We start from the raw sequence: 24,061 nt of genomic DNA on the forward strand, positions 1-24,061 counted from the left end.
GAGACTAACCACCTTCCCATCCTTCCCCAAGCCATGCTGCCTGGGGTGCTGGATGTCTTGAATGCATGGGTTCTCAAGAAACCGAAGGGAATCCTTACTTGGTAACTGCTTTTCTGACCAGATGCTCTCGTGCGTTTGGGGGTTGGAGACTGCTGATTCGAACAAGCCCATCTTTTCCCCGCAGGCTGTGATTTACTGTTACATAACAGCTATCCTACGTTTCTGTTGGGTCGCCCAGGACTTGGGTTACAAGCATCTAGGAGGAGGGTACCCGGTTCAGCTCTTCTATACCTCATTGGCACATACGGGTTGAGTTATTGAAGGCTGATTCTGATCTGCCCTTTGAGAGAAGAAATAATATTCGATTCTATTATTTGACCTCTCCTCCTTCCATTGAAAGTCTGGAAATCACGGGCTCATCACCACACATTGTTCCCTATTTGTAAACATTCTTTCCCTCCCCCAGAGAAAGGAAGGGAGGAGCCAGCAGGGAAGGGGGTTCCCAGGATGCAGGACCCACTGTAGCCAGGAGCAGCCCTGGGAGTGAGGCCACCTGGGTCTCTGGGGTTTGGCCTGGGAACCTGGCCACCCAGCCCGGAGCCGTGCCTTCCTGGGGCGCAAGACTTGCCTCTGCCCAAACCCGGAAACTGTGCGCTATAGGCCTAGGACTCACTTTGCATTAATGATGGATAAATACAAAGGGAAACATTGATTTTGTCTCCCCTTTCTCTCTTCAGGTCCTGTGCAAGCTGATAAACAGTTTATACCCACCGGGACAGGAGCCCATTCCCAAGATCTCAGAATCAAAGATGGCTTTTAAGCAGATGGAGCAAATCTCCCAGTTCCTAAAAGCTGCAGAAATCTACGGTGTCAGGACCACTGACATTTTTCAGACGGTGGATCTATGGGAAGGTAAACAGCCCTCATGCCTTTGGGGTTATTCCCCCTCCCCCTCCACTTTGGCCATCTCTTTGGGAAACCTGTTCACAGTGTTCTTCCTTATGCCTGTGTGTGCCCCTGTGGGGGTGGAGGGTGGGGGTGGAATGGGGGTTATCCGCTGTGACCCCGGGGCACTGTTAGCTTACCGCTTTGTGATATTCTATTGACAAGGCTACCCTCCTCTGAGGGAAGACGCACCCTGGGGACATGGCGGGGGACCTCAGCAAACCAGCACGTAAACAGAAGCCTCCATGGAGAGAAAGCTAAAATGGTTACATGGATGCCTTTCATTCCTGTTACCCCTCCCACAACGCGTACTCTTTCTGAACAAATGGTAGCTACTGGAAGAGAAGGGGGGGGTTGGTGAGCGTGCTTCTGACTCACCGGCAGCAACAGGGCTCGTAGACAAAGCCGCCTGGTGCGGTCTGTCATTCAGTCTGAGAAATCAAGAGCACCCCAACCTTTTACGAAACTATTATCTGAGGGCTTGGTGACTATCCCTTCCAGATATATATTCTGCTCAGAAAGTGTGAAACGTGATTTTTTTTTTTTCTTTCACATTTGTGAATTGACTTGTGAGGCATAAGTCTTATGAGGCATAAAAGTCAAATCACATTTCTGGACGTATTTGACAGTCCACCATTACTGGGGGAAATGGTGTGAATGGAGACACGGCCCAAGAAGTTGGGACCTGTGGTCATAGTGCTTAGTGTTCCCCTGGGCCCGAATGTGTGTGCCCATCCATGCAACGGTTCCACGCCAGGCTGGCCAGGCACTGGAGCTATGGAACAGTTCAAGCAGGCCTTCCAGGTAGGCTCTGCTCGATCATGCTCAGTCCCTAGCTGTTATCAGTGGTGCGCCCAATAGGATGCCCAGGGCAGTGACCCAAATGGCCCCCCTGATAGTGAGGAGGGGGTAAGTTTCCTGTGATCGGGAGACATGGTATTTCAAGAGGTATTTAGATGATGGATGAAACAGATTTCTAGCAGAGGACCATCCTACTAAACAACTTCTAAAGAAACAATTGCCTCCTTAACCCTTACACCCCCTCTGTGTCAGGCAGAGAGCTGGTATTTCCTGTTTCTCTCACACGTGAGTTGTTAAAATCCCAAGACACCCATCACATAACCTGTGTTTTGCCATTACTGAGAAAGTCAGATATCCAGACCTTCAGGCCAAGCCATTGGACTTCTTGGCTACTCACTTCCAAATCTCATGAATGTCACAGTTGAGACTTGGTTTCTGCTCTTTAGACCAAAACGATGATGATTTTCCCAGCTAATAAAGAGAGCCCCTGCCTATTGATATCTCCCCGTACCGTAGGCGTGGAACAAGTACTTTACTGTGTAATGCCAATTAATTCTCCTCCAGTTCTATGAGGTGTTATTAATTTTCCCATTTCAAAGAGGATGAAGCTGAAGCTTGTCCATGAGTACTTGTACGCATCATATGGCCTGTAATTAGCAGAGCCAGGGCTCAAACTCGAACTCTCTGAGGCCAGAAAATAGGGCCTCAACTAGTCTGCCCTGTCATGCTTTGACCAGGAGGCTGTTTCCTGTACCTGCACCACGAGTGTGCTGGTGAGTCATAACAGGAGGATGAAGAAGAGAAGGAGGAGGAGGAGTCAGTACTGTGTGGGACAGAAGGGTGGAGCCCCTGTATTAGGAGTTCATGTGAATAGAAGGGTGAGCCCCCCACCAAGCGCAGGACGTATGTAGGAAGAGAAGGAAACTGGAAGTCTGTGGGAGAGGTGGACCCCGAGCTTGCTTCTCTGTCTTTACGCGACTGACGATGTTTTACTTGCCTTTCCACTTTTATCAGAGATCACGCAGGTAAACTTTACATCCCGGAGGTGCTGGCAGTGATGGGGAGGGGTGTAGGGAGCCGAGGTCCCTGATTAACAGAGCAGGGGGAGGTCTACACCACCTGTCCCAGCCCTGTGTGTTCATACTTCTTAAGGGAGAGGGAGGTCAAGAAGCATGAATGAGACTGTGGTCGCCTAAGGTAGGGTCGTGGACAGGTGGGCTCCAAGCCAGGTTAATACTCCTAGAAAAAGGAAACCAGGCAGACACGGAGCCAGGGCAAAAAGGATGAAGCTTTAAAGGAAAAAAGGAAGGGGATTCGCTCCAAGGGTGGCTGACCGAGTATAGGTAACCATGACTGACACTAACAAAGCAGATGCCTGGGAGTGTCCACGGCCTCCCGTGGGCCCCTTCATGGGAGGACTGAGGTTCTGGAAGAGTCATTCTAAGGGAGGGGGCCTCTAGATCACTGACCGAGGCTTAAGCCAGAGCTGGTTACCATACAATGGAGCAAGAGGTAGGAAAGTGGGTTGCTTTGGGCAGAGAAGGGAGGGGCGGGCTTGGCCTTGAGCAAGGCCAGGGTGAGACCCAGGGTACTGAGTGAGAGAGGCTGGGTGCTTCCTGCCACAGCCAGTTGTCGCTCGCTCGTGTCTGGGGATGAGCAAGCCTGAATCAAAGGGATGCTGCAAGGCAGGGTTGGCATGTGTCAGCGTGAGGGTGCCCGTGTCTACTCACACAGCTATCAAGCTGGCCGTTTGCTTAGCTTCATGCCGCATCCCCCCTACTGCTCCGACACTGCTCCGACGGTGGTTTTCCGTTTATTCCCATTCCCTCCTGATGCCACGCACTGAGGGTGTTGTGGCTGTGGCTGCTGCGGGTCCAGCCCTTCTCGCTTGGGCACTTCTCTTCCTCCTCTGCAGGCACTTTATGCTCAACAGCTCTCTGCCCCCCGCCCCCCATCTCCCCCGCTTGGCATCTTCCCAATAGGGTTCTGCTTGCCCACGGCTGCCCAGTGACTCCATGTTGCTCTGAGGTTGCAGACAAGTGAAGCTGCAGGAGGCCAGGCTTGCAAGACGCCCTCCCATTTAGGCTTCGGTTAGACAGGCAGGGGCCCCAAATGGACCCGTTATCCTGAAACCCCTGTTCGATGCACAGTGAGATGTTTGGAATGGACTTAGGAGCAACCAGAATAAAAGGTCCTGGGCTTTAAAAAGGAACCCAGGGCTGAACAACAGCCCAGAAAACAACCCAACCAAAGGATATTAGAGACAGAGCTACTGAAGTTCCTCTGGGAGGCAGCTGGGCGTGAGCAATCCCTTTCAGGGCTGGGGAGGAAGCTGGGGCCACTTAGGGCCCTGGGAGAGGACTAAAGAAGTCTTTCTCTTGCATGAGGGCAGGTGGATGCTGGCAGGTTCCTTCTGGATTTGTGGAGGGTGCCGGGAGGGGGTGGGAGTGGGGCTGTCTCAGCTGCCCATGACTCAGGAGAGCATACTGGAGCTTAGACATCAGTGTCTTTTCTGTGGAGGGAAAGTGAGAAGGAGATGAGGGAGGAGCAGGAAAAGGAAGTATGTGTGTTTGTGTGTGAGAGAGACAGAGAATGAGAGAGAACACGGGAGAACTAGGGGGTGTGCTGGTCAGAAAGACTCAAAGAAAACTTACCCTGGAAGGCGGTACAGCACAGATTTCTAAGACCGCCTGGTTCACATCTCTGGTCCACCACTTATCAATTAACTTTTCTAAGCTTTGATTTTCTCAGCTATTTCACAGGGTTGACATGGGGATTAAAGGGGATGATGCATTAGAAGTTGCTTAGCAAAGTGTCTGGCAACCATAGAGCATAATATACGGTGGCAAGGTAAAGGTTACTACAGTCATTGCCCTGTCCCTTTTTAGGACAAATTGAAAATGAGGGTGGCGGGAGCAAGGCTGGAAAGGCACGTATTCTGCCTTGGAACAGATGGACTTCATTAATGGCTTCATACAGAAGCCGGTAGTGTTGCCTGGATGGCATTGGCCCTCTGTCTGTCGTGTGGTGCCTTCACTGCATCGGCCGTCCTCCAGTATGGAGGGGCCGGCTTCACGGGCCACCTTCTGACTTTTTTCTATCCTGTCGTCATTACCCTCTTGACATCTTTCCCCAGAATATATTGCTTTGCCAATTCCAGACCCAGAAGATCTTGGTACAGTGAAAAGAGCATGAGTTTGGAGTGAGATAGATGGGTTGGAGCTCTTTAGCTACATGCCAACTTTGTGAACTTGTTTCAGTGCTCAGCTACTCAGAGCCTCAGTTTCCTTCTCTGTAAATAAGTCTAGCACCTTCCTCGGAAGGTTCTTGTAAGGATTAAATGTGTAAAATGCCTGTGACCGTGCCTGGCTAATAGACACCTAATAAATGTTGGCTTCTTTCCCCCTATACTATAAGTCCATCAGCAACTACCTTTTGGTTTCTTTCAGCCACATGGTGAACAAGCATTAGGCATGTAGAATTCTAGAATGTCAGAGCAGGCAAGACTCAAAGATCAATCCAATCTGATTACTTTTCTCAGGAGTCTTACTGACAAGGATCCTGGCCACATGGTTTTGCCCTGCCCCCCTGTTCCCTCTCCTTGATGACTAGGAGTCGAGGAAGAGTGTGGTTTATATTGGGGGGGGGGGGCGGGGAGTACCTGGCAGTCCAAATATATTCTCTGGGGAGGTGGCTCTATATGTGTCATTCGGTAACAGCAAAAACAAGGAAACATTTCACCCAACTCGAGAGACACTTGGGGGTCTTGTGAGGTACCTGTAGTGACTTGAGTCATCATAACGTGCCTGCTGCTTGCCGTCTCCTTTTCTGTCAGAACAGCCTCCGCTGCTCGTGACTTTGTTTGGCGGGTTTTTCCTTCAGCCGTGGTTCTCAACCTCGAGCCTGGTAGGTTTATGAAAACGCAGCCCCAGTGTTTCTGAGGTACTAAATCTGGGGTGGGGCCCAGAAATTTGCATTGCTTACCAATTCATAGGTGATGCTGCTTCTGCTGGTCTGGGAACCTGGCTTTGAGAACCAACAGAGTGTCTGCAGAAAGGCAAGCGACAAAAATTTGTGAAACTCACAGAGCAAGCCCAGCCTACTCTCTGACATTTCTCCTTTGACCGTAGCAATATTTTCTCAATCTTGAGGAGAGAATTGGGGGCTGTGCCTAAGTTATTACTCAAGGAAAACAGAAATGATACTAGAAAGATGAAAACAGCCAGTATTCCAAGAGTAACACAGATGAGTCAAGGCGGATAACAGAACAAAGTAGCTCTGAAGCAAAAGTTTTGACTGTAAACTGTGAAACACTCGTATTTTTTAAAACCACTTATTTATTTATTTAGAGAGTGAGAGAGAGCACTAGCAGGGGAGGGGCAGAGAAAGAGGGAGACAGCGAATCCCAGGCAGGCTCCCTTTATGGTAATAGCGCTCAAACTTTATGGGTAATAAGAATCCCTGGTTGGGGGGGCGGGAGAGCCTTATGGTGCAGAGCCCTCGGCCCCATCCCGCCGGAAGTTATCATTCAGTAGTCTGAAGTACAAGACCACACTTGGGGAAACACCGCTTTGTGCTAATGCCGGAAAGAGGGCCCATTCAGTTGTCTGAGCAAAGGTTTGCCAGGTCGAGTACAAGGGAGGCTGCTACACCACCATCTCATTTTTTATGATTGCAAGTCTAAATATCAGCCCCTCCTGTAAGAGGAGGCTAGAAGAGTCCAGCTCACCTGATCAAAGTGCTGAGCTGGTAATGCACATTTGGCCCCTCCGATTCCATGTGTCACTTCCCTTTTTATGGCCAGTGGTCTCACTTTTAGGTCACCACCAAGGACTCAGCATCTAGAAAATTCCCAGTCCTTCCCAGCAGTCGCTATTCCTTTTAGGACAGTCTTCTTCTTTTTTTTTTTCTTTTTTCTTTTTTCTTGGAAGCATAGCCTTGAGCAGTGTTTTCAGGCTGCCTTGCCAAAGTATCTAGGGTGTAGCTTTCAGGGAGCAAAGAGATTCCAAGCTGCCGGACTCCAAGCTGGCTCCCAGCTTGGATCAGAGCCCTTCTAATTATTGACTTTACCATTTGACTTTGCGGAAGATGTCTCCGAAGGGAGGAGTTTTTGCTTAAGGAATAGCGTGTAGTACTTACCGTGTGCTAGACCTCGCAATGTTTTTAACAAGTGAAAACCCGAGTAGTGGAACAATGCTTGCCTCTCCATCTGGCTGTATCCGAGTCATCTCAGGAGATTGCTGCAGAATCAGAATTTTTAAGATTCGCAGGTCTTTCTTTCTTTCTTTCTTTCTTTCTTTCTTTCTTTTTTTTAACGTTCATTTATGTTTGAGAGAGAGAGAGAGACAGAGTGTGAGCTGGGGAGGGGCAGAGAGAGAGGGGACACAGAATCTGAAGCAGGCTCCAGGCTCTGAGCTCGAACCCACGAACCATGAGATTATGACCTGAGCAGAAGTCAGATGCTTAACCAACTGAGCCACCCAGGCGCCCCTCATTCTCAGGTATTTCTGGTAATCAGTCTAGTTTGAGAGCCACCGTGCTTCTCAAACTTGCCTAATGGTGTAAATCACCTGGCGAGCTTATTACAAATATAAACTCCCAGGCCTCTCCCCAGGCCTACTGAATCCATCTCTAAGGGGAATGACCTCAAAATGCATATTTTTAAAGAGATGTCCACCACACTATCCCATAAATAGTCCAAGAGGCTTGGGAAACCTTGTTCTGAAGTAGGCCGTGTTGTAGGCAGATGGTTATAAGATTCACAGATCTTCCTTAACCTCACTGCTCCTTTGGACATTTAATAGGTGACCCCCAGTTATAGAAATCAGCCTCTACAAATGGTCCCTTCCCTCCAGCAGCATGTGATCTGGGCTTCTGAACTGGCAAGAGAGGTGAGGCTAGAAAAAGGCCCTCTCGCCATTTCAGCACTTTCGTGCTGGAGTTCATGAGGGATGTCTGTTAGAAAGCTGAGTAGACATGCCAGGAAAGCAAGATAGACAAGTTAGAGGGGCAGATTCCTGCTCATAGTGTTACTTAGAATCTTGGCCAGGATGAACTTGACCGGCACACTGATGGGGACTCTAGGCCCCAACTCTTCTTCTTGCTTTAACCTTATTTGAGTTGCGACCTGGAGAAATTATTCCAGACAAAAACGCTCAGAGACTTATGGCTCTTGGGGTTGGTACTGTTGAACTTATGGGGCGCAAGAGCAGTGACCCAGTTTTGTCCCCCTGTGCATTCCCTCTGGCCTGGTCCTCACACAGCCACTGCCACCCCTGCAGGTTATCTCTGATCACCAAGGAATGTGCCACCACAACCAACCTGCAGTGGGGACCCATGGCTGATGGTGGCCTAGTGGACTGTTTGTGGGCTTTGCATTCAGACACCTGAGCTAGAGCTAGGCTTTGGTTTACTTGCCGAGTGACTCTGGGCTCGTTAATTAACCTCCCTGAATTCATTTTCCCATTCACACACTGGAGGGAATAATATCAATTCCACTGGTTTGATACCATGTATAAAAATATCTGGCTTATAATTTATATCAAATCTCTTGCCTTGGGACCTTTCTGAAGGAAAACTTTTCCAATGCGTTTTTGTCAAATGACGCCTCCTTCCCTAGCTTCTTCTGCCCAATCGTGTAATTGCTTCCTTTCCCACCTTCCAGGATATATCTTTCCTTGCCAATTTTTCCCCCTCCTTCCTGCCTGGTTTCATGCCGTGTGTATGACACCAGCTAGCTCCCTGTGAAGGGGGCTGGGTCTGTGCTAACACAACCTGCCTCTGCACCCGGGGCTCCAGGGTCCTATCTGTGGCTGGGTTGCTGGCTGTCAGGCTGCACGTTCCCCCAGATCCTGGACTTCCTCGACCTGTGCTTTCCAACCACCAGAAACCGATTTCCTGTGTGGCCCTTGTACAGAGTAGGGTTGAATGGTATACTCTAACCTTCCCAACCCTCCCTGTGCTTAATTCTTGCTGTAAGTTCTCTTTAATGGCTCACTGCTTAAGAGCAAACCCTCTCTCCATCTCTTTCCACAGTGATCCCTCAGAATATCATCACTACAGCTCTATTAAAAAAAAAAAAAAAGGATCGTGTTACACAGTGACAATTACAGAAAAGCTTTTTATCTACGAGAAGTCATTCTAGTAACCACCTCTGGGTTTGCTCTTAAGTCTTATGATTCCTTGTGCCCTCCCCCACCCATCTGCTGCCCAGACACTTCCATTCTGTTCTACACGCCCCCCCCCCCTCCTTCCCCCCCCCCCCCGCCCCCAGCACTGTAACTATCAGCTAACCCCGCCAGGCCTCAGGATCCCCGAAACCGCCCTGTGGTTAATGGGGTAGGGAAGAAAAGTGAGGGAAAATGAATCTACTCTTTTTCTTTCCTTCTTTCTCTCTCTCTCTCTCTCTCTGTCTCTCTCTCTCTCTCTCTCTCCTCTTTGAATAGATGGACATCCTGAACTGGACTTCCTCTGTGGACCTGAATTGTTTATTTCATTAGAGTTCTACTCCAGTCTTGTTTACCATCTGCCTTTCTCCTGTAATTCTGTATTCCCCAGTGACCAAGCCGCAGCAGCACGGTGGGGGGGGAGAGAGCACAGATGGTTCGCTCAGTGCAACGAGGGCCTTTTAGTATTTGCCCTTAACTTTTGCAGCTTCACCCCCCCCCAACCCTACCCGCCCCACTGAACGCTGCCTTCCTTGCTAACCCTGTGCCTTGAGCTTTGCACCCCACATCCCGTGCCGTGCACGGATCTCTGTCTAATCCAGGGGTGACCACGAGGTAGCATCTTTCCCAGCCCCGGGCCTGGCAGTCAGCTGGGAGGGAGGAAAGGAGAGAGGATGAGAGGAACAGGCTGACTTTCAGGGTCACTTGCCTCCTCTGTGGATTCAGGGTCACTGGGCTCCTCAGGGCATGCCCCCCCTTTCCCACTGTATGAAGGGGCACACCACACATCTCTCTCTCTCTCTCTCTCTCTCTCTCTCTCTCTCTCTCACACACACACACACACACACACACACACACACACACACACACGGCAGCTATTTATTATTTCCATTTAGCTCCTTCCAAGCTGCACAAAATAAAGGGCCTATCATTTGTGTCACATTGAGTGCTTTCTGTGTTGATTTGCTTGCCTTCATTTGCCGGCCTCCAGCCCAAAGAGCAAAGTGAATACCCTTTGAATCAATTGAATACGTCAAGTGAATACAATTTGACGCACATGGGTGATTTTAGACCCTTTTCACCCAGAGAAAGTAAAAGAGAGGAGCCACCTGGGGTTTGGCACATTGAATCCAGCCAAGCAACTCCTTTCCAGTTTCCTTTTCCCCCTACCCCCAGTCCTGAGGAAAATCGTCTTCTGCAGACCAGCTCGCAAGCCTACCCACAGGATTTCCCCTTGCCCCAGTCTGTAGAACCCACAGAGGCAAGGGCCTCTGCTCAGGGCAGGGACCTACTTGTATCTGGGCTGACAAGCGTTTGGAATGTTTTATTCATTCGGCAACTATGAATGAGTTAGAAACTGGGCGAGTCACATAGAGACTAGCCAGGTAGTTTTTTGTTCTTTTCTGGGAAGTTTTGCTATGGTTATCTTCGGGGCTTTGAGAAGTATTTGGTATCCCTCTTCTTGAATGGGATTGGCCCACAGCCTCCCATCAGAACTTCCTTCCCAGAGGACCAGCCCCATCCTTCCAGATTCCTTAGCCCTGACACATGCTTGGCTTTAATGTCTTTGTTGGCTTGTAGGGAAGGACATGGCGGCTGTGCAGAGGACTCTGATGGCTCTTGGCAGCGTTGCAGTCACCAAGGATGATGGCTGCTACAGGGGAGAGCCATCCTGGTTTCACAGGTAAATATCCCTTCCTGCCACCACTCCCCACGCTCCACTCGGCAACCGAGGAGGGTGATTTTTACGAGAAAGAGCATCTGGAGGGCTAGAGGCTATTTCAACACAAAGCACTCAGGGCCCCCACAGCTGATTCCCCAGGAACAAGGGAAGACTGATGCTGTCATTCAGGTCAACAGCCCACCCAGGGCAGAAAGGATTGGGGGTTTCCTGTGGGATACTGGGACCCTCCGGCTCCAGCTGTGCTGTTTCTCCAGAGGCTGAGCAGGACTGACTGACTTTTCTCAGAGGTGGCTTGAGGTCTGAACTTGGTTTTGTTATGATCCAAGGAACCCTAAAGTAAACTTATTTACTTATTTATTCTTGAACTTAATGAAGGGAATATATGTCCTGGTTAATGCCTGTTGTCCCAGTGTATTTCTTTATTTTTTTTAAATGTTTACTTGTCCATTTTGAGAGAGAGAGAGAGAGAGAGAGCACGTGCATATGAGCAGGGAGGGGCAGAGAGCAAGGGAGAGAGAGAGACTCCCAAGCAGGCTCCACACTATCTGTGCAGAGCCTGATGTGGGGCTCGATCCCACAGATTGTGAGATCATGACTGAGCCCAAATCAAGAGTCAGATGTTTAACCAACTGAGCCTCCCAGGCAAGCGTATTTATTAACAGCTGTCTCTTTCACTTTCAAAAGTGGCATGGTCTGGATAATGTATTCTGTGGTCATATCAGTAAAGGATTTATTTTCTTGTCCTTGTTTTCAAGGGTGGGGGAAGCAAGGAAGGTGAAACTCCACCCAATAGCTCAGGGGGCCTTGGAGACAAAAGAGTACTTTGTAGCAGATAATTGACCCTTCATTTCCCTAACCTGGCTTTCTTTTTCTAGACAGTTATAAAAAGTTACCCCCTTGTGTCATTGTAAATGAACCTTGTCTGAAAATCTCCTAGATTTTGGCCAGTTGAAACTCTGCTTTTAGTCCCAGCTTTGCTAGTGACATATCGTGGTTTATATGACCCACAAAACCAAAATTAATTACTACCTGGCTCTTTACTGAAGTTTGCTGACCTCTGGGTAAGAGTGAGAAAATTTCCCTCCTTAACTCCTAGGTCCTACAGCTCTAAAACGGGAACATTAATCCTTGGCCCTACACAGGGAAAGGCCGAATGGGATTTATGACATGCTTTGTAAGAAGACCTGACTGTAATTTTCACAAGGGCTTGAGGTAACTTTGAGAGAGAGGGTGACAGGAAAGTTGTCTGAGAGTGAAGTCTTCAGAAAGGAAGCCACTGACTCTTTCGTGGAAATTCTGAAAAATCATCTGGGTTCTAAGGAGTGGAGGGCTCCTGTGTCATGGAAGGGCCTATTTGGAGTAGGGCTAGAGCTCGTGATAGGACCATGGCCCAGGGTAGGAACATAGCCCAGGATAGGAATAATGATCAGAGTAGGACCATAGCTTTAGGCTGGGGCCATAGACCAGGTAGGGACTCATAGATCAAGGTAGGACCATAGCTCATGATAGGATTATAGCTCAGGGTAGGGCCTTGGCTCACGGTAGGGTCATAGCCCATGCTGGCCATTGCTCAAGGTAGGACTGTAGCTCAGGGTAGGATCACAGTTTCTATCAGTACTATAGTTCAGTATAGGGCCTGCTATTCTATTTGGTGGCCTTGGGTTCTGTTTGGTGACCCCAATAGAGTCTTTCTAACTACGTGTCTTGGGAAGGGCTTGAAAACTGTCAGAATGACATTATTCCATCTCACTTCCCCTGCCCAGGAAAGCCCAGCAGAATCGGAGAGGATTTTCAGAGGAGCAGCTTCGCCAGGGACAGAACGTCATCGGCCTGCAGATGGGCAGCAACAAGGGAGCCTCCCAGGCAGGCATGACCGGGTACGGGATGCCCAGGCAGATCATGTAAGATGCTGCCTCCTGCCCCCCCGTAGAGAGGACGAATGTTCCACACCACGGTCTCTGTGATAAAGAAATAGTTAGTCACCTTCTGACCTTCTCTTTCTCAAAGCCTCCCAGTTTCTGGTTTTTGCAAGTGCTGCATTTCTGCTGAGAATCCGCGTTGCCTACTGCTGCCACCTTGTGTTCATTTAGAACTATGCAAAGACTCCGCCTCCTCTTCCTGAGCTCCCTCTTTTGCCCAAGAGTCTCCCTTTGTCTGATTATTTATTTATTTATTTATTTGCCAAAAACTCCCCTCCTCAACTTATTAGAACAGACCTAATAAACAAATTAGTCTCGTGTCTTCAAACGTAAACTTCATTCTTCGCCGTAGGGTCTTTGCCACGCAGGGCTGGCCTCCGTCCATTCAGGGGGCCAGCGAGACGGGATGAGGCTTAAGCTGAAGGTGTACAACTATAGGCTCTCTCTGAGGAAGCCCTGATCAGGTTGTGTTCTGTGTTTCAGCCACGGAAGTGGAAGTTTAGACATAGTTTTGCCCGCTCTGATAGCCTAAAGCCAGGAGTTCCAGAACAAGGTCTTTGAGTCACTTGGGCAAAGTACCTACCTTGTGCTTATGATGCTGGACTCCGGGGGAGGGAACCCTGGAATGAGCAAGCCAAAGACCCAGTTCTTAAGGGGCTCTCATGTAGAGGCCCAGGAAGTATTTGCTGGATGGGTGGTTTTATCAAACAGCGGGTGACGGTCGAAGGAAAGAGCGGTTGTTACTTCTGTACCAGTCTTTCCCCTGCAGGCCGGACCCTGGGTCTGACGTCCACGTTGATATGGTTCTTCATAAGCCAAGCATTAGAGGCGATGTAGATTGCTCCCTTATACTCACTTACAGGGTCTAAATCCGTAAAACTGCTGGGTATTGCCGAAGACAGACATCTAGCTAAGATGGGAGAGGTTCCAAAGATTCTCTCATCCGTATGAAAACTAAGAAGGCCAATAAACTTGGAGACCACTGTTTAATCTTATTCTTTCCTACCAGTAGAAACAAGAAAAAAGTGATTCATTTAGTAAGAAAAGAGATGAGGCCTTTTATCCATATAATGAATTGTTAATTAACAAGAAAAGGTAAAATAAATGAAACTATAGATATTGCCACCTCCTAAATGTTTGGGTGTTGGCTTTTCAGACCCTGTTCTCTGCAGTTCCAGGCTTCCAGAGGGATTTCTATGGGATCCCCATTGGGGTGGGCAGCGCTGCTTAGGAGGCAGAATCCCGGGTCCCCATTTGTTCTTCCGAGAGAGCATCATTGATCTTATCTCTTTTCTATATTAGGATTCAGCATAAGATTTTAAGACTTTTAATATTAAAAAAAAAAAAAAAAAAAAAAAAAAGGATAGCCTGAGTCACACAAGGAACATAATGTATCCTTCAGGAGCCCCAGAGACTTTCTAACAGCCACTGGTGAGTTGTCCATTCCTGGAAAGATGTCACATGAACATGGCAGCTGAACCTTTACCTCAGAGTTGTCACAAAAGCAAGAGAGGCGGGTTGATGGAAAAGAGTAAAATAAGACTGGGAGGAATTCCTGGAGAGATAGAAGGTGGTCAGGACCCTGTCTGGGATTGGGAGAGGGGGCGCGGGAGGTAGCCTCCATCAGCGGGGGGATAGGTTTGGCATAACTTTCAGGCTTCGCCTGTTCCGTTCCCCCACAGTGCCCTGGCACCACCACTGCTATGCCAGAGACGCGAAGAGGCAGAGAAACAGCAAAATCAGCTCAGGGCTGGAAGGAAGTAACCCACCAAATCTAGGGCGGTGTTTGAGCGCAGCTGGGAGTGAGGAGCAGGTGGTGACACTGATAGCCTCATCTGCACCTGGGCCTTTCCTCCTCTTAGCACGACCCCAACCAGCCCCTCAGGCTTCCACCCCTGTGTCCCATTGGTTGATGACAGCCTGGGGATGAGGCTGTTAAAAACAAAATTGAGGCCCTAGGGGGAAGTTGTACTCAAGTCATAGGGATTGACTAGGAGTTAACACAAAATGCGAGAGCCTAGTTTATAATTCCAAAGACTACCTGCCTGAATATAGTATTTCCATCTCCTAAAAATGGCCAGAAGTGATCCAGACTGAGGTCTGAGATTTCTGCCCCTTTACCCACTTTGTATTTGCAATCAAGGTAGCAGATAACCTCAGGGCAACATGAGCTCCTGGACCCTATCTGAAAGACTCTTGAGGAACAAAAGTACCATCATCAAAAGACACAGTAGATCACCCTTACTGGATGAAGCAGAATTCGTGGACCAGACAGAAGAATCATTTCAAAGGAGTCTAATAAATTTCCAAAAAATGATAAGGGAAAATACTGGAAACATGAAGTAATAATCCACTATGAAGAAAAATCAACTGGTGATATGGAACATTAAAAAAAAATAAAATAAATGAAATAAAGATTGAGAGTGGAAAGGATAAAATGAACAAGCTAATAAATTGGAATATCAAAACAAACTCTGTAAAAAAGACATAAAGTGTAGGGGCGCCTGGGTGGCTCAGTCGGTTAAGCGTCCGACTTCGGCTCAGGTCATGATCTCGTGGTCCGTGAGTTCGAGCCCCGCGTTGGGCTCTGGGCTGATGGCTCCGAGTCGGGAGCCTGCTTCCGATTCTGTGTCTCCCTCTCTCTCTGTCCCTCCCCCGTTCATGCTCTGTCTCTGTCTCAAAAATAAATAAATGTTTAAAAAAAATTAAAAAGAAAAGACAAAGTGTAAACATAAAAAAACATTAAGTGATAGGAGTGAAAAATCATATCATTGAAACTTCACAAGGAAAGGAAATAAATCAATACAGGGGAGGGAAAATTTGAAGACATGATTTTGAGAATTTCTCAGAAAAAAAAAAAAAAAGCAAAACCAAAAACCTAAGGACTCAGTTTTAAAAGACTTAGAAAGATTCCAAAAAATAAATGATAGAAGTCCTCAGCGGAAAACATTGTAGTGAAAAATGTGCCATTAAAAATAAATGCAAAACTCAAAGCCTTTAAAGAGTAAAAGCCCATTACATGTAAGGGGGAAGAATCAGATTAACACTGAACTTCTCAACATAAAGTGATATTTTCAAGATGCTAAAGAGAAAAAGAAAACATTACACATGATTTTCTACATAGCAATTAATTTTTTAAGCCCAAAAGTAGAGCAGAAATATTTAACAAAAGCCCTCTGAAAACATAATTGGATTAAGTATTCCAGTAAGAAAAATATATTATTACCAAGAAAAGGCTACTTCGTATGGAAAATGAGGAGATGTAAATTAGAAAATGTTATTCTTGTTTAAATAAACAAGGATGAAACAATAGAGAGAGAAAAATTATATCTATGACAATTTAGGAAAAGAAAAAGGAAAGGAAAATGTCCTCTTTGGAAGAAAAATATAGATATTGATAAATTCAAGAAATTGTTAGGAAAAGAAACAAATGGAGTCCAACTCACTTCACGAAGCTAATTTAACATTAATTCCAAAACCGAATAAGAAAATTACTGACTGATTTCGCTTGGGAACATAGATGTGAAAACTTCTAAATAAAATAATACTGAACCAATTCCAGCAATGAATTTTAAAAATCTGTTAGGGGGCGCCTGGGTGGCTCAATAGGTTAAGTGTCCGACTTCAGCTCAGGTCATGATCTCATGGTTTGTGGGTTCAAGCCCTGTGTCAGACTCTATGCTGACAGCTCAGAGCCTGGAGCCTGCCTCTGATTCTCTGTCTCTCTCTCCCCCTCCCTCACTCACACACTCTCTCTCTCTCTCTCTCGCTGTCTCTCAAAAAAAAAAAAAATAAAAATAAATAAATAAAAATCTGTTAGAATAAACCCTTTTGTCTCTTTTTAAGAGAACTCTTTTTCCTTTCTTTACTTTTCTTTTTTTCTTTCCTTTTCTCTTCTTTTTTTCTTTGTTTTGTTTTTTTGACTGGATGGGCTCCCTGGGAACCTAACCCTAGCTAGCCCTGAGTAGAAACTTGAACCCATGTTCTATTCCTTGTCTTTTCCTCTTCTAAAATCAGAGAGATTACCTACTCCAAGCCCTGATTTTTATTTATAATACTTGAGACCAAAAATGAAATGACTTTTCCTACATTATTTAGATAATTAATTGTTGGAGGAGGATTTAAATCTAGTTTCCTAGGCTTCTGGAATAGCATTCATTACTTTTTATTATTCAACCTTTCTGCTAATTCTAATTCTTCCTAAGGCTTTATTAAGCAATGTCCTAATGTGGCATTCCATTCTTATTTATTTAATTATTGATTTATTCAAAAATTGTCCTGGTTCAGCAAAAGCCATCTATAGGCTGAAGGTACAAAAATGACTAGCAAACCATTTCTGCCGTAAACCCGTCAACAAGAATTTATTGAGTCTCTAATATATTTATGGAATTGTATTATAAACTAGGGAGATAATAGGTTATGAACATGGCTTTTAGTTGAATGAATTTGTAGTCTATGTGAACAAACAGAATCTGCTCTGCAGTTCCTTGTGTCTATTGCTTATTTAAGTTTAAAAGCCACATGAGAGCAATGTTCACTCGGACTCTCGGAAGGAAGAGTTCTCTGGCCTGGGATGGACAGGGAACGTTTGCCGGAGCAGACAAGTCTCAGGAACTTCTGCTCAGGGCCACCATGGGAACGTATTGGATGCTTTACCACTTATTCCAGCCGGCCTGGACTCAACAGAGTTAAAACAACAAGAAACAGGCTTAGATTTCAAGACAAATCCTTGCTGAGTAGACTTGAGCAAGGGCCATGGGGATGTGGGAAATACCTGTGGCGCCCATATCTGGGAGCCTCATTTCATCTTAGACCTCTAGAAGACAGTTAAAGGTCAGGATCTTAAAAAAAAAAAAAAAGACATCAAGGTTGCTTGCTTTCAAGTTACTTTTTAAAAGGCTAGTTCAGTCAGCTTTCTTAGAGATCAACTTCATGTGGCATGTACAGAACTTTCCCTGCTGAGGGTTGCAGATCCACCATGGGATCAAGACATCCAGTTCTCAGCTTCATATCTGTCTCAATCCAGGAGCCAAGCTCAAGGTTCCTGAGGACCATGGGTACAAAAGGATGTGCTCATGGCTAGTGACATCTATAGGCATGCCATCTGTAGGGTTGTGCCAGGTTACAATGTGAATATATGTCCCATTTCTGGATGTGAATATATGGTCCATTTCTGGATGTCTATATGGCCCATTTCTGGATACATGTCCAAGACAGAAAGAGGATTTAAGAAATCTAGGCAGACAGACTAAGCCAGAGTTTTCTACTTTACCTATCACCCCTCCTACCAACAACAGTGATTAAAGCTGGGTCTTATGTCAATGGAAATGCAAAGCTCAACTTTCATAAGGTCTCGTTTTTTATTTCCAGGTATCCTGTCATTTTAGTTACCATTTACAGAAAGCTTTAATGACATAATAGATGGCAGCACTATTGTTGATAATAAATTTAATTACCATGGCCTCAAAACTGCTGAATTCATCAGTCATTAAAGTTAAAATAATTCTGTGGACTCTGAATCTTTCATTGGTATGATACCATGAAGTGCAAAGCAACTTATGGTAGCATCATTGGCAGAAATGAGCAGATAGTTCCTGCAAGTTGTCTAGTTCCCTTGGACATTTTGAAAGATAAATGTCCCCATTAAACAGGACACAATCAGCTTCTTGAATGATGTAGATTCAAGGCCATCCTTCACATGAGCTGGTAATGCCCTCATGTTATGCAGATGATGAGTAAGCTTAAGGTCACTCTCTCCCCTGAGTACTGAGAAGTGTGGCCATTTCTCTATACTCTCATGAGCATTATCACTTAAAAAATATGTTTGTGAATGGGGTGCCTGGGTGGCTCAGTCGGTTAAGCGTCTGACTTCAGCTCAGGTCATGATCTCACAGTCCGTGAGTTCGAGTCCTGTGTGGGGCTCTGTGCTGACAGCTTGGAGCCTGGAGCCTGCTTTGAATTCTATGTGTCCCTCTCTCTCTGCCCCTCCCCTGCTCATGCTCTGTCTCTCTCTGTCTCAAAAATAAATAAAAACATTTAAAAAATTAAAAAAATATATGTTTGTAAATATTCTGGAACACACCCTCTGTGTATTAGGATGTTAGTGGAACTTAGTGGTCTTCCTGAGCAGCTGCAAAGGAGTTTTATGATTGCTGAATCTTTACCCCATATCCCAACATTTTCCATCCCTGCCAAAGAGTACATTAAATCCACAAGCTGTTCATGCTTGTTACTAACTCTGATGTACACAGGGTTTGGAATACAGAAGTCAACTGGAAAAAAAAAAAATTTGCAAAATATAAGACCAGAACAGAAATGATTACTTACAGAATTCAACTTGAATGTCTTAGGCAAAAAACTAAAGTGAAATATGGTTAATTTGTCATTCGGCAAAACGAAAGATCTGATGTGGCTATAAGCCTATTATATATTCACAAAATAAATATGGCAACTTTTATGGCCCTGAGCAGAGAATGTAAAGCTATTTTGAAGGGCAAGGATAAATCTCACTGTGGTTCAATTGGGTTTAGAGCGATTATTGCCCTACTGACCTTTATTTTAATGAAACAGATACTGAAGGGCCTTCTGTTGGGTAAAATTAAACATCCATGCTGGTTCCACATTCTTGGATCAATAATTCCTTGGGAGAACACTGCATCGGTCTTATGATGGAATGAGCCTGGCTTGCAGAGATTGAAAATGAGAAAGTCTTCCTGAGAAGAAATCCTGTTTCAAAACAACTGAAGGGAAAAAATAATGAGCTAAAGGAATTTCACTTGAAAGGTATTTAGTGAGCACCTACTTTGCGTCAGGAACTCTCTATAATCCGTCTCTTTTTATTTATTTATTTATTTTTATTTATTTATTTTAAAAAAAAATTTTTTTTTCAACGTTTTTATTTATTTTTGGGACAGAGAGAGACAGAGCATGAACGGGGGAGGGGCAGAGAGAGAGGGAGACACAGAATCGGAAACAGGCTCCAGGCTCCGAGCTATCAGCCCAGAGCCTGACGCGGGGCTCGAACTCACGGACCGTGAGATCATGACCTGGCTGAAGTCGGACGCTTAACCGACTGCGCCACCCAGGCGCCCCTATAATCCGTCTCTTTTAATGCATGCAACAATCCTGCAAAGTGAGTATTTACATCATTTTCCAGATAAGAAAGTGAGGAGATCAGAGAAGCTGAAGGACGGCCCAAGGTCTCATAGTTAGTCACGAGGAAACTAGAATTTGAACCCTGAACAATGATTCCAGAGTTTTATGAATTCCATCATACAACACTGCCTCCCACATCCTAGACGCACTGCTGGGCTCTGGGAGACACACAGGCAATGACGTGATTTCCCCTGCGCTCAACTAGCACTTAATCTTTCCCCAGTAGGAACTCACAGTGAAGGGCTCACTTGTCCATAATTCAGGAAAGCACAAATATGTGCAATTTTCTATACCCAGCTCGAAAGATGTGTTTAATTCCTTCCTGAATTCAGAGTACCCTGGTGTATAGACAGTAACCAATACTTAAGATAGCTTGTTTTCCATGTGAAAGTTTAACATCTGATTCTTGATCAGAATTATTCCTGCAAAGCTGTACAAATGTTACGTAAATTTTTCCTTTTCTTTGGCATCGTTTAACGAGGGCCAGGATTAGGCTAATTGTGAGTGAGGCTCTCCACTTGGGCAGAAAATTTGATTTTGAGAGGCAAACTCATCTGTAATCCAACCACCCCTGTGTGGCAGAAGAAATAAGTATAGATAAACTGGGAATATTGTATTCCTTAACCCATGGTAATTAGTAGATGTTCTTAATTAATATTTCATGAACACATTAGCCAAGATTCACTGAGCATTTGCTATATGTCAAGCCTCCTGCTACCCTCAGGGTTTTTGTAAGGAGCAGAGACTCCCTCAGCTGACATGAGTTTGTCACTAGGAGAGTCAGGAAGCTGAACCCTCTACCGGCGCAGCCCTGCTCCACAGATCTGGGTTACCATGCAGAGCAATGACTCCTACTTACAGCCCGATACCAGCCCAGTGGACAGACTCCAGCCTTCGCTGGTTCGGTCAGATGCGAATTTCATCCATGAGGCTGAGGAACCTGTATTGAGAAAGGGGATGTGGAAGCTGTGGATAACCCTTGGCTGGTGTTCTCAAGGACCTCTGGTGACATTCACCTTGTGAGGCAAGTGCAAAAATACCATTTAAGATCAAACTCTTTCCGGTCCAGTGGAGCAGACTGATGCACTGCGTGACCACTTAGCGGAGACATCCACTCATACGCCCTCTGCGCTTAATGGGAAAGGGAGAGGATGGCGATAATCTCCCTCAAGAAGTCAGAAGCACTTCGCCTGTTGGGGAAAAGGCAATAAAGCTCCACGGGGGGCCTCCGCATCCTCCTGCTGGACCCATGAATATTCCCAACCCTGTCTTCCAGCTCTCAAGTGAGATCTGTCCCAGTGTGACAGCCTGGGGACATGCTGACAAATCAACACCTGTCTCAGATACCCTGAGGGTTTAGGTCGGCCTTCATCAAACAGAGACCCCAGTGGAAATGAGTAAAAAATAATTTAGCAGCGAATGCAACAGAAAGCACATACGAAGACATGGTGTATGTTGGCTGGAACAAAACCTGAATCTACAGCTGGTTTGTGACTGCAAACAGAAGGAGAGAAAAACCTGCCTCCGCACTGTATCACTTCCCTCAATGAGGGTAGGAAATGTTGGAGAGCCAGACTGCTTTTTTAGGAGGAAAGATTTAATTCAATTTGGAAATCTCAGAAAAGGTATGAAAATTAGAAGGCTTTCTTGGGGGTGGCGGTGTGGCAGAAGGCAGGATTTTTGCATTACCACATTACTGACGTTTTTATTTGGATGTTAGCTGTGCTCCCAAGCATACGATCTTTGACAGAAATGACCAGAATATATACGGAGGTATTCTTTGTTTGCCATTTTTTCAAACATTTTTCAATGTTTATTTACTTTTTGAGAGAGAGAGAGAGAGAGAGAGAGAGAAAGAGTCCAATTGGGGAGGGGCAGAGAGCGAGGGGGACACAGAATCCGAAGCAGGCTCCAGGCTCTGAGCTGTCAGCACAGAGCTCGATGCAGGGCTCGAACTCCTGGACTGCAAGATCATGATCTGAGATCATGACTTGACCGGAAGTCAGATGCTCAACTGACTGAGCCACCCGGGGAACCCCTCTTGTTTGCCATTTGTGAATGACATCAAGGCCATGGAGCCTCTCATTGGGAATGACTTAGGGTAATGAGCAAATCACTGAATGGGATTTATTTCAGATTCCAGAATATGCACATAGCCTCTGGGAAAGATGGTATGACAAGGTGCTGAACTCCACAGCTGCTCAGAGTACCAAAGGGCATAACAAATGACATCAGTGCAGAAGCTAACACTGCAGAACAGTGTAAGAACAGAACCGTGCTAAGAAGAGGGATGCCCAGTTAAGCCAGGGGATACACCTTTAAAATGACTTCGTTGCTCTTATCTGTTTTCTCTCCCTCTTGTTTTTACTCTTCCTTTTTCTCCATGCCTCCGTGTGCCACATTCATTTTGATTTATGTTTTATTTCATCCTTTCTATCATATATTGTTCTCCTTTTTCATCATTCTGTCATTTCCCCGATCCTACCCTTTCAATGTGATGAATCTGATTTTTAAAGTTGGTTTGAAACAAAGCATTCCTTTGTAATCTGGTGACCTCTGCATAATTTCCAAAGTCAATACTTTTTAGTATAGCAGACTAATTCCTGCATTAAACACTGAGCTGATTCAGCACCTACAGCAAGCCAGATGTGTGGCCAGATCAATACAGTGATAGTTTTCTGTGCAAATGCTTTTTACTAACGTGGGCCAATCTGAGCCCTGTAGGGTGCATCTGGTTAGGGGTGTATTATAGAATAATTTCCGGACTAGTTTATTCAAGTGTTACTCAACCCAACTACATGTTTTTACTGAATTGAGCACTCTTTTTTTTTTTCTTTAAGTTTATTTATTTTGACAGAGAGAGAAAGAGAGGACCAGCGGGGGAGGGGCAGAAAGACAGGGGAACCGAGGATCCAAAGCAGGCTCCGTGCTGACAGCAGAGAGCCAGACATGGAGCTTGAACTCACAAACCGTGAGATCATCACCTGAGCCAAAGTCGGACACTGAGCCACCCAGGTGCCCCCTGAACTGAGCACTCTTTATACCAGGCACTTAAAAAGAGAAAAGAGGTCTTTTTAATGTGGTTATTGAACCAGAAAGAGAAGAGGCATTAACCATCCACCCCTTTATTCTCCCATTACTGATCTAATGCGGGACCATCTCGTCTGAACGGTTGCCCCTTGGCATTGATATGGCTGACAATGGGTGATGTATTAATGGCTCCTCTTGGACCATGACTCAGCCATACTGTACCATCCTTCCTCCTTCTCACCATAGAGGAAAAGGGAGTCAGAAGAGTATGGTGGAGTTTCAGGATAACATCTCGATAATCTGGCTAGAATACTACCTGCAGCTGCCCCAGGCTATGGCCAGGATCTAGAAGTTTGGCAATGCTGTCCATTAAAAGTAAGTTGATTCTGGGGGCGCCTGGGTGGCGCAGTCGGTTAAGCGTCCGACTTCAGCCAGGTCACGATCTCGCGGTCCGTGATTTCGAACTCCACGTCAGGCTCTGGGCTAATGGCTCAGAGCCTGGAGCCTGTTTCTGATTCTGTGTCTCCCTCTCTCTCTGCCCCTCCCCCGTTCATGCTCTGTCTCTCTCTGTCCCAAAAATAAATAAACATTGGAAAAAAAAAATTTAAAAAAAAAAAAGTAAGTTGATTCTGTTGAGAGTGACAATCCTCCTATAGTCTCTCCCACCTCTCCAGATCTTGGGAAGGCATTACGGGCTTAACTGTGTCACCCCAAAAGAGAAGTTGAAGCACTAATTCCCTCTACCTCAGAATGTGACCTCATTTGGAAATAGGCTCATTGAAAATGTAATTGGTTAACAGGAGGTCATACCAGAGTGGGGTGGGCCCTTAATCCGATATGGCTGGTGTAAGAAGAGACACAAAGGCACATAAAGGGAAAATCCAATGTGACAATAGTGGCAGAGACTAAGTTGCTGCAGCTGAAAGCCAAGGTGCCCATGAGCACTGGCCACCATCAGAAGCTAGGAAGAGGCAATGAAGGATTTGACCTTACATATTTCAGAGTGAGCATGGTTCTGCTGACACCTTGATTTTGGACTTCTAGCCTCCAGAACAGTGGGACAATCAATTTCTGTTGTTTTCAGTCCCCCAGTTTGTGGCACTTTGTCATGGCAGCCCCTGAAAACTAATACACTCTGTATGCCAAGAACACAGTGCCCTGACGGCTGTCTTGGCCGTTTCTCTGGGTGTGTTTTCAGGGAGCAACCTTAAAGGGTGAGGTAATATCTCCATCTTGGACAATGGACAGTCTTGCTTATCATTTGCTATAAAAATGGTGGGTTCCCCCAGCTCAGTGAAGTAAGTCCACTGCACTCATCTGAACCATGTTGTGTCACCCCTAGGGGACTCTGGGAAAGAGGA

General features: G+C 46.0%; 1 protein-coding gene across 1 annotated transcript in view; it reads left to right on the forward strand.

The window, feature by feature from the left end:
* TAGLN3 (transgelin 3) overlaps positions 1-12,843 on the forward strand; it is a 13,622-nt gene extending 779 nt beyond the window's left edge. The window contains exons 2-4 of the mRNA XM_040484480.1: positions 738-912; positions 10,494-10,596; positions 12,360-12,843. Of these exons, the coding sequence (XP_040340414.1) occupies positions 738-912; positions 10,494-10,596; positions 12,360-12,501 (420 nt within the window). The 3' untranslated portion in view covers positions 12,502-12,843. The remainder of the gene's footprint in view (positions 1-737; positions 913-10,493; positions 10,597-12,359) is intronic.
* The last annotated feature ends 11,218 nt before the right edge of the window (positions 12,844-24,061 follow it).

Source organism: Herpailurus yagouaroundi, unplaced genomic scaffold, assembly GCF_014898765.1.
Source record: "Herpailurus yagouaroundi ecotype Mexico unplaced genomic scaffold, PumYag 162, whole genome shotgun sequence".
Lineage (NCBI taxonomy): Eukaryota > Metazoa > Chordata > Mammalia > Carnivora > Felidae > Herpailurus > Herpailurus yagouaroundi.